The sequence below is a fragment of the Colius striatus genome, chromosome Z, assembly GCF_028858725.1.
Source record: "Colius striatus isolate bColStr4 chromosome Z, bColStr4.1.hap1, whole genome shotgun sequence".
NCBI classification, from domain to species: Eukaryota; Metazoa; Chordata; class Aves; order Coliiformes; family Coliidae; genus Colius; species Colius striatus.
This window is the reverse complement of record NC_084790.1, coordinates 25,249,555-25,265,143: the sequence shown is the minus strand read 5'-3', so window position 1 is coordinate 25,265,143 and position 15,589 is coordinate 25,249,555. Positions and strand designations below refer to the sequence as shown.

Genomic DNA, 15,589 nt, shown 5'->3' with positions numbered 1-15,589 from the left:
TTGGTTTTTTGGACAATAATTCAGAAAATAAAAAATAGGCAGCAGTAGATCTAATAGATCTGACAGAAAAACTGTTCTTGGTGAACTTTCTGATAGATCTAAAATCATACGGACTCTGGGTCCAACGTTCAGAATGACACAGGAGCTCTGACATCTGAATCCCACCAAATGGCAGGGGTTAACCTTTAATACCAAAGACTGCAGCGACTCTGCAAAGACTGCTTAGTTTCATTAAAACAAATTTCTGCTCTTGAAGTGACTCTGTAATGAATCTTTATGACTCTGTGAGGCACATGCAAAAAATGCTTATCATGCTTGACAAAAGGAAGTAGGGCCCAAGAAGAGGAAGGGAAGACACAAAGGTGAGATAGTATGACACCCATAATCCTCCAGTTACCAAGCTGCTCGGTGGGGCCAGTACTTGATGGGAATGACAACAGCCTCCAGAGTGTTGCAGTGTGTGTTGCCTGCCAACAGCTTCTAGGAGCCAGTCTAACAGTCATAAACCAGTGCCTCTGTTCTTCTTTCTACAGGCCACATGCCCTTTCCCAGGCAAAAGGAGAAGGGATAGCACCAGTTCAGCTCCACCAGTGACTCTCCCTACATCAGAGACCTTCCCAAGGACAGATCTGCAGGGTTTACACAGCTTTGCACTGTAGAACAGAAACTGAACCTCTGACTCCTGAAGATATCTATCTTCAGACAATACAATCATCACTATGAAGATGAAAGGGCTGCTGAGATGCCATTGATTGTTTTGGAAACTATTTTCATAAAAGAATGCTAGTACCTCTCCCAGTCTGAATTAACAGCCTGCCAGGGCTGGAGCCAGGAGTGTTCCTCTAACAACAGAACAATGACAATACTTCTTATTTCACTTACTCCACAAATAACAAAGCTTGATAGTTTGGAAAAGAAAAGTTGCTGGTACCCATATTTTACTTCAGTGTGTAGGAAGACAGCCAGTTCATCTGATTTGTAAGTGTGAATGCTCTGAGAAAAGTCATGTCGGTCACACAATATGTAACAGCCACCTCCAGGCCTTCAGCCTGAAGGTGAAAACATATATGACATATAGTTTCTTTCTTGATATCAGGAAGCCTATATTGATGGCTAACAACATGTACTGGATTTTGTCATACCTTTGGAATAACGTCACTACTTAATAAAACACTTTGGAGTAAGTAAAATAACAATAAAAATTGCTCTCTGCTATACCTTGTTAAAGCTTTACTTCCTTCAAGTGTTGGCACACAGTGGGACAGAAAAGCATCCCACATTTGACCAAGAAACAAAGGCAGCACAGCGATTCAAGAAAGTGGCCTGGAAAGGTTCTTTACTCAGGTTCCCCTGCACCCAAAAAAGCAGATTATAAGAAGGAAGATGATAGTTAATGTTATTTTCAAGTATTCTTATGCCATCCCTCCCAAACTGTGGCTTCAAGGTGATGCTACTCTAATGACAGAACTGAACTGGCATGTTCCAGTTCTGCTGGGCTACAAAAATGACCATTTTTGACCTTACACTACAACAGCAACTGCCAATTTTACTCTGGAGCCTCTTGTTCAGATCGTGTGATCTGATGACACAATACAGGTTTCATTCCCATAACTCTCCAGTTGGATTTTTTTTTTTTGTGGTTTAGTTGAAAAGTATGGGTGCATATGTGTGTGTGTGTGTGTGTGTGTGTGTGTGTGTGAGTGTGTGTGTGAGAGAGGGCATGCAGGCATATGTAAGCATGCGTGTTACATCCACTTCACATTGCGGGTTTCGGTTTACAGGACTTCTGGTGGACAATCAGTCTGTCTGGAAGAAAAGTACGCCCACAATGGAGCTAGCTGGTTCTGGGCGCTGATCCAGGCAGCCTCATTTAAGGAATGAAGATCATAGAAACCTTTGGCTGGAAAATTAAAAAAAGAAAGTATCAGCTTTCATTCTGGAGACCCACATTCAACTCTTTATGGAAAATATTTTCAGGAAATACCTGTTGACTGAGCCTTTCAGTTTAACCAAACCATATTGCTTTTGCAAATGAAAAAGAAAGAAAAGGAAGAAGTAAAAGAGTGAAGAATATATTGAAAAGGCTCTGCTTTTTGTCCCAAGGGTCAAATTAACTTAACTTCAAACGGAATAATTTTGCACTGTATGAGAGCACAGAGAAAACATCATGCTATGTGCTATGATATGCATTCTCAGCTAATTATTAACATCTTTGCATACATACTATTATCAGCAATATTGGCTTTCCTTCAAGTTCTATTTAATGAGCATGTGTTATCTGACCATGGCAATGGGTGGCAGCGTATTGTACTTGAGAATATGCTCTTTGTACTATTCTGGACAAGGGGTCCAATTTCTTCCCGCTGAAGTCTATGCAAGTATTGCCAATAAATAGAGTAAAGCTTAGGTAAGCCTAAAACCTTACAGACAAAACCTACAGTTCTTCTAAGCCACAACTTCCAGTGAGGTCATTGCACTGGTGCATTTATTGTCATCTGAACACTAATCCAGCCTCTCAGTTATTTTCCACTGCAAGAAGAGTGACTGCTCTGAAAGCTCAAAAGCATTCTTCAAACACTCATAACAGATGTCTTTTCAAGATTTTATTTGAGTATAAAAAACTCTCTTGTTTATTTTCACCTTGAAGTGGACTTTCACATAGTGTTATTTCAAACTGATTCCCAAAAGGCCAGGTAGGTTGCTTAATACCAGGATTTAGATCTTAAGTGTTTTTATTTGAAGAGAAAAAAAAAATCTACCTGTCTCTATTTGAAGACATATTTGCTTCACTGCTCTCAAAAGATATGACAATAGAGAAAAAGAGTAAAAAACCTGGTTTTGTCTTTCAACTGTTAGCAGCAGACAATTTTATAAATAAAATTATTTGTGCATTTTAAAATATTCCATGTTTTTTGTCACTGGCACATGACAGAGCCCTTCATTAGAGGCCCATACAGTTTTAATATGATTCATATCCAATGGTTCACATAACCACAATAAGCCTTAGATCTCTTAATATGCCTGTTCCTAATGTTCTTTTTGTTAGAAGAGCAACCAAGCAGTGTTTCTTTTTTTGGCTGAGACAAATATCCCCTTTGCTTGCAGGAAATGAATGTGTATTTTCTGTACTTTTGAAAGTTTATGAAATATTAAAAAAAAAAAAAGAAAAAAGAGAGAGAGAGATGACTTTCTCCTTGCAGACATGTGTTAGGCATTCCACAAACAAAACACTGTGTAATCAGGGCAGTGGTTGTCTTCCTGTGACACTTGAGTTTTCAGAAAAAGATTTATGTAAGTTATAAAAAGTTTTATGTAAGCAGTTAATATTTCTGAGCTTTTTTTGAACATTGCCTATTCCATTCAACAACAGAGGTAATCCCTCCTCCCTAAATTGAGAAACTGTGAGACATGCAGTACGTGTATGTGGTCTCAAGGTCAGTTATAGCATTTACCAGATGATCGAGAGTAAGTTTTGCAGAAAAAGAACAACACTGACATTATTTTCTTGAGGCCAGGAGCATGAGGCAGCTGCAGAGGGAACAACAACGTTAGCTCAAGCTACAGGACCGATCAGACTTGCCTCAGCAGGCATTTAGGGACAGATGCTGGAAGCAGGTCAGTGTCCTCTGGGGAACTGTAGGCACACATCACCTCAGAGGAGATGCTTGGCGCCTGATATGACTCATTGCATAAATGAGACAATTTTCTGATTCATATCTGGGAGTCTTCTGCTGGATTGTTCTGTCAAAGAGTGGTTGTCTTTCTGCTTCACTCCTTCAAAACAAGAATAGTGTATTTCAAAATAACCTGATTTGTCCTTTTGCAATCTCCTCTTTCAGATGGAATTCTCATTTTCTCCATCTTTTTTTACCACACAACACGTAATAATTAAAAAAAGCTCAATGACAAACACAATGAACAGAAACAAATATAATGAAGAGGTATTTTGAATCTGTCTTTTACCGTAGATTCAACTCTGTTGCTTGGCATGTGTTAATGAAGTCCTGATTTGATATTATTCAAGCTGTGATTATTATTGTTTTGAACAGCTGGTTAGTGTTCTCAGTGATCCTGCTCTCTTCTGTGAGTGTATTCTGGGGACGAATTTGTACTGCTGTAAACTGATCTAGTGTATGACTCTTTCACAGTGAATTGTAGGAGAATTTGTCTACTTTTCCAGACATTAGAGGAAGCTGCAAAAATTATGGGGAATATAAAAAAAAGAAGTGGGTGAATTAACTGCTTGTGAGCAAGTAGTCTGAACTTGGCCTTAAGTAGCTCAGACCAGCTGGCAGAGCCAGGGAAAGAATCCATCTGAAATGGTGAAATTACTTTATGTGGGAACAGGGAAGTCCTGGGAGCAGCTTCCAGGCAAAGCATGGACATGGATTTCCTTCTGGTCCTACAGTTAAGTGCACACTGCTGGGATACATATGGGAGCCCAGCTCTGTTGAGTGCTAGCAGTCTTCGGTTTTCATTGATTTGAAGAAGGGGGTTCTAGGCCTTTTACAAAACAGACCTCACAGCATAAATACATAGAAGTGGCAGAAAGAAAAATGTTTATTTTATACTACAGGCATTTTTTTCCTACTGTGTATATATTAGAAAGTCTCACCAAGAAAGTTTTTAAGGCTTGTAAATAAAAGGGGACCAATAACATCCACTGGACGTTCACTGTAGAAGATACTGCAATCTAAATATATTTTAATAAAAACCTGAAACAACAGTAGAAGTTATAAGTAGGTTTTTAAAATATCATATTTTCTATCAGTCATCATGCATGTAGCATTGTATTTTGTATTTTACCACAAAAATCCTATTTTTGAGGCCACTCACTGTTTACTACTGCTAAGTGCTAGTGCCAGACATCTTTTTATAACCAACACTGTAGGTGCTGGATGAGTATCTATCTCTATGCTGCTTGAAACAGATTTTAATGACCGTGCGTCAAGTCTGCACATTATTCTTGGATGCTTCTGCCCATTTTAAAATATGCCTGTGTACAATGTTGAAAGTAGTCACGAAGTAGTGATGTAGCTGTGAAGCAGGTTGCTAATCTTGGTTGTGTTTTGATTCAGCACATACTGACACATAAAGAGGACTCTCCCAGGAGGCACGTCCCACAAGGAAATGACTTGGAGGAGCCTTGTAAAAGAGGAATGGGATATTTAACAGAAAGTTTAAAGCAAGGCATGATGGCTACCTTCTCTTTGGGGTACAATGGAGAAAGAAGTACTTACAAACCACTTAGCTACTGCTTAAAATTATTTTTTTTTTCTTCCTCTTGTTTCCTCATTTGGTCTGTAGCTTACCTCGTATAGGACTGACTTCAGGCGTTTTGGGCTATGGCCTTCTCAAGTACTTGAGTAGCATGTTATTCTCCTGGCGCCATTTTTTCAAGCATTGTGGCTCATGGATATTAATAGATTTTGTTCCATATGTAACAAATGATTGTCGGTGGCCGTGTTATCACTTGTGCCTGCAAATAACAATTGTGAAGGAAAAAAAATATTGTTTTCAACATTCATTTTGAATCAGAACAACTTTGGATTAAAACAGTCATGTAGATTAAGAAATTGATACATATCTGTAAAATTGGTGTAACCGTTTCTCTGTCACTTTCATTTTGTCTGGATTCCATTTGGAAGCTTCGAATAGATATTGGCTCATTATCTGGCTATCCAGAACCAGTAGGCTCTTTTTGCAGATTCTGAGCTGAAAATTCATGTATGTCACCTAATTAATACTTAGCTATGTAGGTTTATCTCTTTTATTTTTGCAGCATCAAGTTCATGGAAATGCTGAGTCTTCATGTGCAGAAACAACTCCTGTCGCTTGATCAGGTCGCTGCAGCATAGTTTTAATCTTAAATGCTTAAGTCCTTTTTTTATCTACCAAAGAGAATTATATGGAAAGAGGCAACAAAAGTATACACAGCTGAACTGATGATGCCTAGCATGGTAGCAGAAAGACCCTATCTCCAGGCAGAAGACAGTTGTGTTCAGCCTTAGCATCTCTTTCAAGTTGGACAGTGAAGGCAAGCTTGTGATTGCAGTCTCTAACCCTTTGTTACTTCTGCCACAGATCATCTAGCTGGTGGAATTCTTGGCCTTGGGGGATTAAAACTGATCCAGGATATTTCAGGATAGAGAGGTAAAATAGGAATGTAGCTTGTTTATCCTGAAGGCCTTAGTGTGAACTTTGCCAGTGACTGCAGTGGGTCAAAACTGAACTGTTAGCAAGTCATTGCTGATGCACTGCAGATCTACTTTTGTTCTCAGAGAAAAACAGCTCAACAGAAGAAAAAATCCTGCAACCCCAAACCCCACAAATATATTTTATATTCTAAGCTTGAAAAATATGTAATTACTGTGGTATTGCAGATTACGGACTCTACTGTGTCCTTAGGCATGTCCTGGGATAGGTGTGGTGTCAGTACCAATCCTGCTCCATGAGTACCATAACATACTGCAGAAATAGCACTTTAAGGCACGCTGATGGGTCTCACAACTGCCAGCCCTTCCTGCACTCCTGACTGCAGAATACCAGTAAGAGATGAGCTGTTCCCTGCCCTCTTAAGGACAGAGGGGACAGCCATGCCAGATCAAATGCAGAAAGCCTTTCTCACTCAAAGTAGGTAGGGATTTCTTTTTTTTCCCCCTCTGCTGCTGTGTAAGACAAAGTATAACCTGTTCCAGTATTTATGACTCTCTCTGTCAGCTCATTAGTGTACTCAAAAAATTCTGGGCAGCTATTCTTGCACCTATGTTACAGTCTGAAAATGTCATTAGTGAATAATCTGCATAAGCTTTCTTTCCTGTATCACACATGTAAACTCAATTACATGAAGAAATACTACTCTACAAAGTGTATTTTTGCTGGGAAAAGTTGAGCTTAATCCGGAAAGTTCTCATAGTAAATTGAAATATAATTTACTCAATATGGTCTTTTCAAGGGCATTTTTATCTTCTTAACTTTCAAACAGAATTTCCTTAGCCATCTTGGATAACAAGGTGGTTTTCATATATACCTTTTTTTAGATGCGTAAAAAAAACACCTTGTTTTCCTATTCATAGCTGAATATTGCAACACCTGGTTTAAGAATGCCCTCTAATTTTCATTATCAATTTTCACCTACTTCCTTACTTTGGCTCTTGAGATAGGCCTTGTCAGATTTGGAGATAAGACTTTGGGCCCAGACACAAAGTCTTTTGAAGGCAGTGTGTTTCTTTCTAGATAAGGATACTATAGTCTAAACTCTTTAGGTCAGGCAATTCATTTCAGTGTGCTTGCTTGTTTCCATAATGCTTATAGCATTTTAGAAATTTCTAAAACATGCCATGTGCAAAAAAACCCTGGGAACACATTTTCCTCTCTAGTTTCCATCAAGTAGATTTCTGCCATTCAGTAAAATAGTTTATTTTTTGGCTGAAAACTAGGAAAGATAAATTTAATTTACATTCCAGTAGTAGGGACTCTATAGTACCAGAATGGGAAAAAGGAATCCTAGAAAAATGAAAATCATGCTTACTTAGCCTGCACCACCACAATATTTTTCACTGTGTAGCGTAGTGTAATAAAACTAAATAGCTTCAAGGAGACTTAAAGTCCTGATATGACACAGGTGAAAAATCACTTAAAAAATTAAATACTCCCATTAAAATTAAAAAACACACAGAAACAGCATTATAAAAACAAAATCATTTTAGAAATTTAGAAATATTTCCCTGGTGAATATTTATCTCTGAGTGCTTTGTTTGAATCTGTTACACTTGTTCTAAAGTCCTTGTGATGTCCTATTATTGAACAGCTAATAGAGACCTGCAAGACAAAAGTTAATGATCTCCATTCAGTGCAAGATGGATACATTTCCACAGTTCTGAGGTGTTCTTTTTGGGTAGTCTCACCTGAAAAATGTAAGGACTGAATAAGCAGTACTGTGATCCCTCCAGATCCTGACAGAGCATTTGGTGGGCTTTGTGTTGTACCTGAACAAAATCAGGCCTGCAGCTAAATAGAGGATTCTGCTTTCCAAACTTATCAATTGGAATTGATTCACAACTAAATCCTACTTAGTGAATGTTTAAGAAACCTGTCCAAGTAAAAATGTCTCTGTTTTGTAACTTCTGCAGTTAAAAACTGTACAGAAACAATAGTGGAGACCAGAAGTAATTAAAAAAAACCCAGATTACTCTAAAAATGGAACTATTTTTTTCAGAAATGTAGTGAGTTTGAACCATCACCACACACCCAGTTATAGACGCAAATCCTTCTAGGCAAATACACACATGTTAAAAAGCTGAAAAATAAAACTAGGAGAATATCCTTACAAATAGTAAAAAACAACTCTTTTAGTGCTTAACTGTGGAATCTGAGGTATGATAAGCTTGATTTGGAATTTCTGCAGCTGATGATATTTATCCTTCATTTCTTCTTCTTTACAGAATGTGCCTATCCCAAATGTCACATCTGGGTGCCTGCAGTTTGAAACTAAACTATTATTGGAAACACCACAATTTTCCAACCCAAACTACTCACAGGCCAGTGGCAAAGCTGTCTGCTCACTTCTTTGTTTTTCACTTTTAAAAAGGATTGTAGGGAAGGACTGTTTCTGAGGATATGTGTTATTATAAAATTACCTACAAATACCTAACAGTACAGTTAGGCTTCCTCTGGTATCTCAGTATTTTCTTTTCTCTCCAAGACTGCTAAGTATGTCTGCATGACCATGAATTAAGTTATTTAGCTCAGAGGGCTACACAACTATGTATTTTCAATAGACCTGACATTACTTGAGGTTAGCCTACGGCTGCTGTTATGGTGTTACACAAGGTCAAATCCTTCCACACGACACAAAGCTTTTAATTTCTTCTCAAGTACATCAAATAAGACTGAATCCCAAAATTCCCACCATAAATATTTATCAACCAGGATTGCACACCCGTCTTTCTTATTTGTTTAATTATCCATGTATTTTAATGGGAGGAAGGGGAGGCCTCCCACTCTAGGCCAGAGCCCTCATCAGAGGCTTGAATTGCCAAAATAACAGAGGTTCAAGAAGATCAGAAAAAACAGCAACAGCATCATGTTGTATGAAAATATCCCTTTCCACACATTTCTCTCTGGAAAGTAAGAGGGATTTTGCGTAAAGGACAGGGACAAGATGAGGCATGGTGCTCACAAGCATCCAAAGCTGCATTTTGCAGCACCTGGAGTGCTTTCAGCCACTGCCCCAACACAATAGGAGAGTAACTTTAGGACAGGTAATACGCCTGTATATGAAACTCCCTCATTGAACAGCAAGGCAGTTCTGCCAGATGATGTGAGTAAGTAAGGATTTTACTTCACTAGAAGCACTAGAATATCCTGTTTTATCCTGATGCACTATCTTTTAAAATAAATACATCAATAGCATGAACATGGCCTTCATGTAAAATCAGAAAGACCGGAAGCTCTACCATTCCCTTTGATAATAATGTTTCATTCAAAGCATCAATTCACTGTCTGTTCTCATCTAACTTTCCATATTTGCAAATACATTTGTCAATATTCTCCTAAGAAGATGTCAAAAACTACTGCAACTGAGGCAAAGTTTGTCATTTATTTCCCACCTTTCTTAGAATTACATAGCATCTGATTTTTTTATTTTGCCAAGTGATTAGATGACTTTATGCTAGAGCAAAATAAAAAATCAACATTTTGTTGTTACATGAGTTTTCAAGACTTATGCTGGGTTAAAATGTGTTACAACACAGTAAAGGAAGATCATGGAAATCTTATTTTTAGGTAGTTAACTTGATAAGAAGAAAACAGCAGATGGCAGCAGCAGATGCTAGTGACACATCTGATAGGGTTTTAGGATCAGCACTCTCTGCTGTCAAAACAAAATGATACACATATACTCACAGTAAGTCATTAATACTCATGTGTCAGACATTTTTGTCTGTGCAAGAATAAAAATACACTCTGCTCCAGTGCATGTTGGAGTTTCTGTGCTTCCAGACATCACTTCTATTGTCTGGGGTATCACAACAATATCTAAGACAGAATTTCTGAGTTGATGTGATCCTTGAATCTCTTAAGCACTGACTGTTGTTTGTTTTACACACCCAGACATGATTAACTCTGATGTGTTCATGAATTCTGAGTGCAAGAAGAGTTAGTGTAAGAGGTTGCTGAGTCTCCAGCTCTAAATGCATTTAACATCAAACTGAGTGTCAGTAATGATATCAGTCTAATTGATATGGCACTCAGTAAGGAAGACCAAGCTTCAGGACAAAGGTACACAGTCAAAAGTGCTTGCAGTCAAAAGTTAAAATGCTCTTCACATAGTGAATCGGTCAGATCTTTATTTTTTAAATGAGGAAAATCAACCTTCTTAATTTAGTATGTCTTTCCTTGCTGAAATGAATTTGACCGTACCATTACCACAACAACTCTGGGCAACGCTACAGGCTTGGGACCGAGGGGCTTGAGAGCTTTTTTGTGGAAAAGGACCCAGGGGTGTTAATCAACAGCCATCTGAACATGAGCCAGCAGTGTGTCCAGGTAGCCAAGAAGGCCAATGGCATCCTGGCCTGTATCAGAAATAGTGTGACCAACAGGGCCAAAGAAGTGATTGTCCCCTGTACTCAGCACTGATGACGCTGCACCTTGAATACTGTGTCCAGTTCTGGGCCCCTCACTACAAGAAGGACATTGAGGTGCTGGAGCCTGTCCAGAGACGGGAAACAAAGCTGGTGAAGGGTCTGGAGCACAAGTCTTCTGAGGAGCAGCTGAGGGAGCTGGTGATGTTTAGCCTGGAGGAGGCTGAGAGGAGATATAATCACTCTCTACAAATACCTGAAAGGGAATTGTAATGAGATGGGAGCCAATCTCTTCTCTCCAGTAATGAATGACAGAACATGAGGCAATAATGGATTCAAGTTGTGCCAGAGGAGCTTTAGATTGGACATTAGGAAGAACTTTCTCACTGACAGGGTTATTAAGCATTGGAACAGGCTGCCCAGGGACGCGGTAGTCACCATCCCTGGAGTCATTCAAAAGATGCATATATGGGGGTTATGTTTTAGTGTAGTGATGGGCTTGGCAGTGTGAGGTTAGTGGTTGGACTTGATGGTCTTAACAGTCTTTTCCAACCATAACAATTCTGTGATTGCAGTTCTTAAATACACATATCTAAGGGTTTTTTCATTTATTCTTTCCCTGTGATGTTTTCCTGAATCAAGACTTTAAATAAGTACTAAAATAATTTACTATCACAGTGAATAGGTCTGTTAAGTGAGACATGGACTGCCCAAAATGCTTTTCTGCCAGCACAAAAGAAGATTGCCATTTCACTCCACTACCAGTATTTTTTAATAGAATAAAGAACTGAGTATCTGGTGAGGTGAGATTCTGTGATCTTTTCAACATCCTTCAATGCTTTTTGAAAACTTTCAACTAGAGGTGAAAATCTTCACATAGAGAATACAAACTTACGGAAAAGTGGCTTTCTTTTGATCATTTCCTGGAAGCAGTGTGCCAGTCCTAAACTATCCCTGGGATCACAGAATATTTCTTTCACTGTTTCCATTCCTATCTCTGCCTTTAATGTGTACTTATGAACAAAAGGACAACTCCAAAAATAAGTGACCTCTGAGAGGTAAAATCTATTTTTAAAGTCCTTCAGAGTCAATTACAAACTGCAAGAGGTACAGCCTCATTAGTTCTGCTGCAATGGATAAATTGTAACTGCTCAGATGTAAATGAAGAAACCTGTTTTTCACACTGAAGGAAGAACAGATTTGAACACATTTCATTCTGGCTCTGCAGAGCTCACAGAAGTAAAAAGTGGCAATAATGTTGTTCAACAAGTCAGCAGATGTGACTGAATTCACACAGGGAGCAGATATGTTGTGCAACAGGGCAACATTTTTATGGAGTCACTCTCAATGCCAAACCACATTCTAAACTTGGCTTTTAATGACATTGTAACTACGGTCACTTCCCCTTACCTCTTCTGCCGGCTCTTTTTTTCCTAAAGGCACAGAATTACATGTGATGGACAAAACTCTGCTTCACATCCATGCCTTTCATTGAACAATCACCTTTAGAGCAATGACAATTCTTTGGTAAATGGTACAATGTAGAGTAACACAAGAAGAACATCTCCTTTCCTATAGCTAGAGATGCACTTGTGCAGCACTGTGAACTGTTGTGGATTGTTTGAAATTTGCTGATAAAAGTCCTGAGGAGACCTAATTTGCCAGTATCTATCAATTAGGGGCCTCAAATAGCATAATATAAAAATGTCTCACATTGTCTCTGTTCTCATGGTTGTTCGGGTAATGCTCTTGTCTCCATTTTATTCAGCAGCTGGAAAACTGAAGCACAGCATGCACTGACTTTTAAAACATTTTTAGAAATGCTCTGCATAGCATTGCATTCCTTTGGTGACTAAAAGCTAAACCTCATTTTTGAAAGTAATATAGGCAATCAGGAGTTCAACCCCCAGTGAAAAAAAAAAAAGAAAAAGGCCCTTTATTTTAGACACTGGGCCTAAATTTAGACATCTATCTTTTTATTAGACTGCTGGCCAAAAGACAGAAACAAATGCAGAAAAATATGCCATTTTCCAAAACTTTGTAAGTTTTGGATAATGTGAATCAGCTTCTTTATTCTTGGATCTTGAATCCAATTCAGTGGAAAGAAATGTGCAGTCTTATTTTTGTTGTTGTTATACTCCAAGCTGCTGCCTTTGAACATGTAGTCCTCAGTAAACTCATGTTCCATGCCAAGGTTAACAATAATGGTAAAAAATGAAAATCCCTGGAGTACTTACAGGATAATGAAATGTATTTCATATTAACTAAATAAAAATATCTAATACCTGCTAAAACACTCAAAGCTTGCCTAAACTGCTCAATAGAATCTCTCAGGGAATTATAGCACAGAGTTGTCCCTTTTGGGGACATAACTCTCATGGCACCACAGTATGATAAACCACGGGATACCTTTCAATAGGAAAACCAAAATAAACAGGAATAAGTAGGTTCTCACAAACAGAGAGTATTTTCTTTTCCTTTACCTGCTATTCAGCACAGAAACACTTGCATGGAGACAAAAGATCCTTAAGAAGGAAAGTGATTCTAAATTTCATGGGAAGCCCTAGAGTCAGGAGTGCCTATCATCCCACAGTGTCCCTCTCCCCTGGAGTGCTTAGAATGCCTCAGAATGCATCCACAACCTTTCATACAGCACATGCTTAGTAGTTTACCTTCTTTAATACAGCTGGTGCAGCTCCACTCTTTCCTTGATGGCTTTTATGGTTAATCACTTGCTGAGCAAGACTTAGAGCTTGGGCCTCTACCAGATTTACAAGCGCTAGAACTTGGCAGCCCCACAGAGCTTCTACCTCCTCTGCAACACTTTTGGTGCACAACAAGACGGTCAGGAAAGAAGGTTCGGCCACAGTTTCCACAGCGAAGGAGCTGGGCTTGAACACTATGATGAGCTGCCTCATTTTCAGCTGTAACCGTACAGAAACCACCAGTGAGGACCTCAGGTTTCCTGGGCTACACTCTTCTGAGATGCCTCAGTAACTAACTGTTTTCAGTATGCCACTTCTCTAGGCACTGGGGTTCATGTATATAAATAAATAGACTGTGACCCAAATTCTCTGCCACAGATATAGCATACCCTGAAGCAAGGTCTCTTGGGTGGGATGACAGGCCGATGTGGTGGTGTTTGAGACATGTTTGAAAAATCTGACTGTTTTGATATTATTGCAGTGCCTGGTCGCCTTTTCTGGGGTCCAGCTTCTAGACGTACTACTTCAGGCAAAATTCTGGGAAGATCTGACGCGTTAGATGGCAAAACCTGCTCTGAAGGGAAGATACTAGAGACGCTAGCAGGAGCATTTCCAGCACTTCGCAAAGCATTACAGGTCTTGTTCACATTCTTTTTCTTGACTTTTGGTTTCATGAAGGGTACAAGATTTCAAGAAACTTCTCTCTCCACTGCACATAGGAGGCTTGGGAAAGTCTGTTATTCAGCATTTCTCCTGACTCTGAGGCCAGGCTCTGAGGCTTTATCTTCTCAATTCAATTTCACGAGCCAGAATATACTAGGGCCTTCAAAGCTGGAAAATGCACCTAATAGCCATTTCTGTAGGGAAAAGATTTCTGTGCAGCTTTGTTTTTTCCTTGTCGTTTTACCTGAAATAAATCAAATCACAATAACCAGTTTACTTTACTACTCTGTTACATTTTTAAATAGTAGAAAAATATATTTCAGTTTTTCAATTTCAAGTCTACCCTTGTATACAGACAACTTTGTATTCAACCACAAAAATGTTCATTACTCGCAGAAACAATATTTTGTGTTTGTCCTTCAAGGATCAGAAAATAAAATTCAACTTATGGTTGAGGCTACTGTTTTACTGCATATCCAGATAGTTTTAGCTGTAAGCAAGCAAGAGGTTGCATAGGTATGCGACTGCCAAGGACAGCAAGGTCAACATTGTCTACTGTTGTGGTTTAAACCAATCCAGGAACAAAGGACCATGATCAGCCATGAGCACCAAGGGCCTTTGGAACTCCCTAAGGACAGGGAGGGCTCACTTGCCACTTATGGTCTCAGGCAAAACAAACAAGACTACTCAACTTGGGGAAGAAAACAAAAATTAATGTAATCCACCACCAAACAAAGCTATAACAAACAGAAATACTTAACTGAAAACAATACAGAGCAGGGCAAATGATAAAAAGCGAAACCAGCCCCTTTCCCTTTCCCCACCCGTTCCCTCTTCCCGGGCTCAGGAACCTGATTCCAGTCTTTTCATCTTTCCACCCTGAGTGGTGCACAGGGACAGGGAATGGGGGTTTCAGTCAGTCCTTTCGCAATGGCTCTTGGCACTTGTCTCGCCCCAGGGCAGGCAGCCTCCTGACCATTCCCCTGAATGGGCTGCTCTGACATGTGTTAATCCTGAGGGCTGCAGCTACTCTCTGCGTCCTCTGGGTTTGGGGTCTGCAACAATCACTCCCTCTTGCTTTGAGTCCTCTCAGAGCTGACGGCAGTCATTGCCCTCCATGGGCTGCAGGGGCACAGCCTGCACTCTCATTTCAGTCTGCAAGGGAGTCTCTGGTTCCATGCTGCTCTCCTTCCTCTTCCTCTCACCGCAGGGACTGTGTGGTCACCTCCATCTTGCCCTACTCTTCCACCTCATTCTCAACACTACAGATTCCCATTCTTAAATAGTGATGGCAGAGGCACCAGATTGGCCTGACCGGCCAAAACTCAGAGCCAGGAGAAATTTTGGGAACTGACACAGGGACCAGTGCTGCAGCTCTCTCCCCCTGTTACCAAGCACAAGTGGGTCCACACAAACCATCACTTCTACTTTATCTATCATGGAAGAATCAGCCAATTTTGCCATAAAGGATAGAGTCAAGGCATAATGGTCACTGCTCTAGGGTTAGCAACTCTTCCTTTGATTTAAGTCACCTTGCCCCTACCAAATATGTCAAGCTTTATCTCAACTCTGCCAAACTTTCAGAGTGTTCCTGACTCTCAAACTTATCTTCCCAGAGATCCCAGTGACTCAGGT

General features: G+C 39.6%; 1 protein-coding gene across 1 annotated transcript; it reads right to left on the bottom strand.

Annotated features, from left to right (window-relative positions):
• Positions 1 to 1,756: 1,756 nt before the first annotated feature.
• ZNF475 (zinc finger protein 475) lies at positions 1,757 to 13,965 on the bottom strand. Its single transcript, XM_062018810.1, is given in 7 exon segments — positions 1,757 to 1,829; positions 1,831 to 1,900; positions 5,313 to 5,440; positions 5,442 to 5,479; positions 13,259 to 13,307; positions 13,309 to 13,640; positions 13,642 to 13,965. Coding segments are annotated over 7 exon segments (1,014 nt in total).
• Positions 13,966 to 15,589: the final 1,624 nt, after the last annotated feature.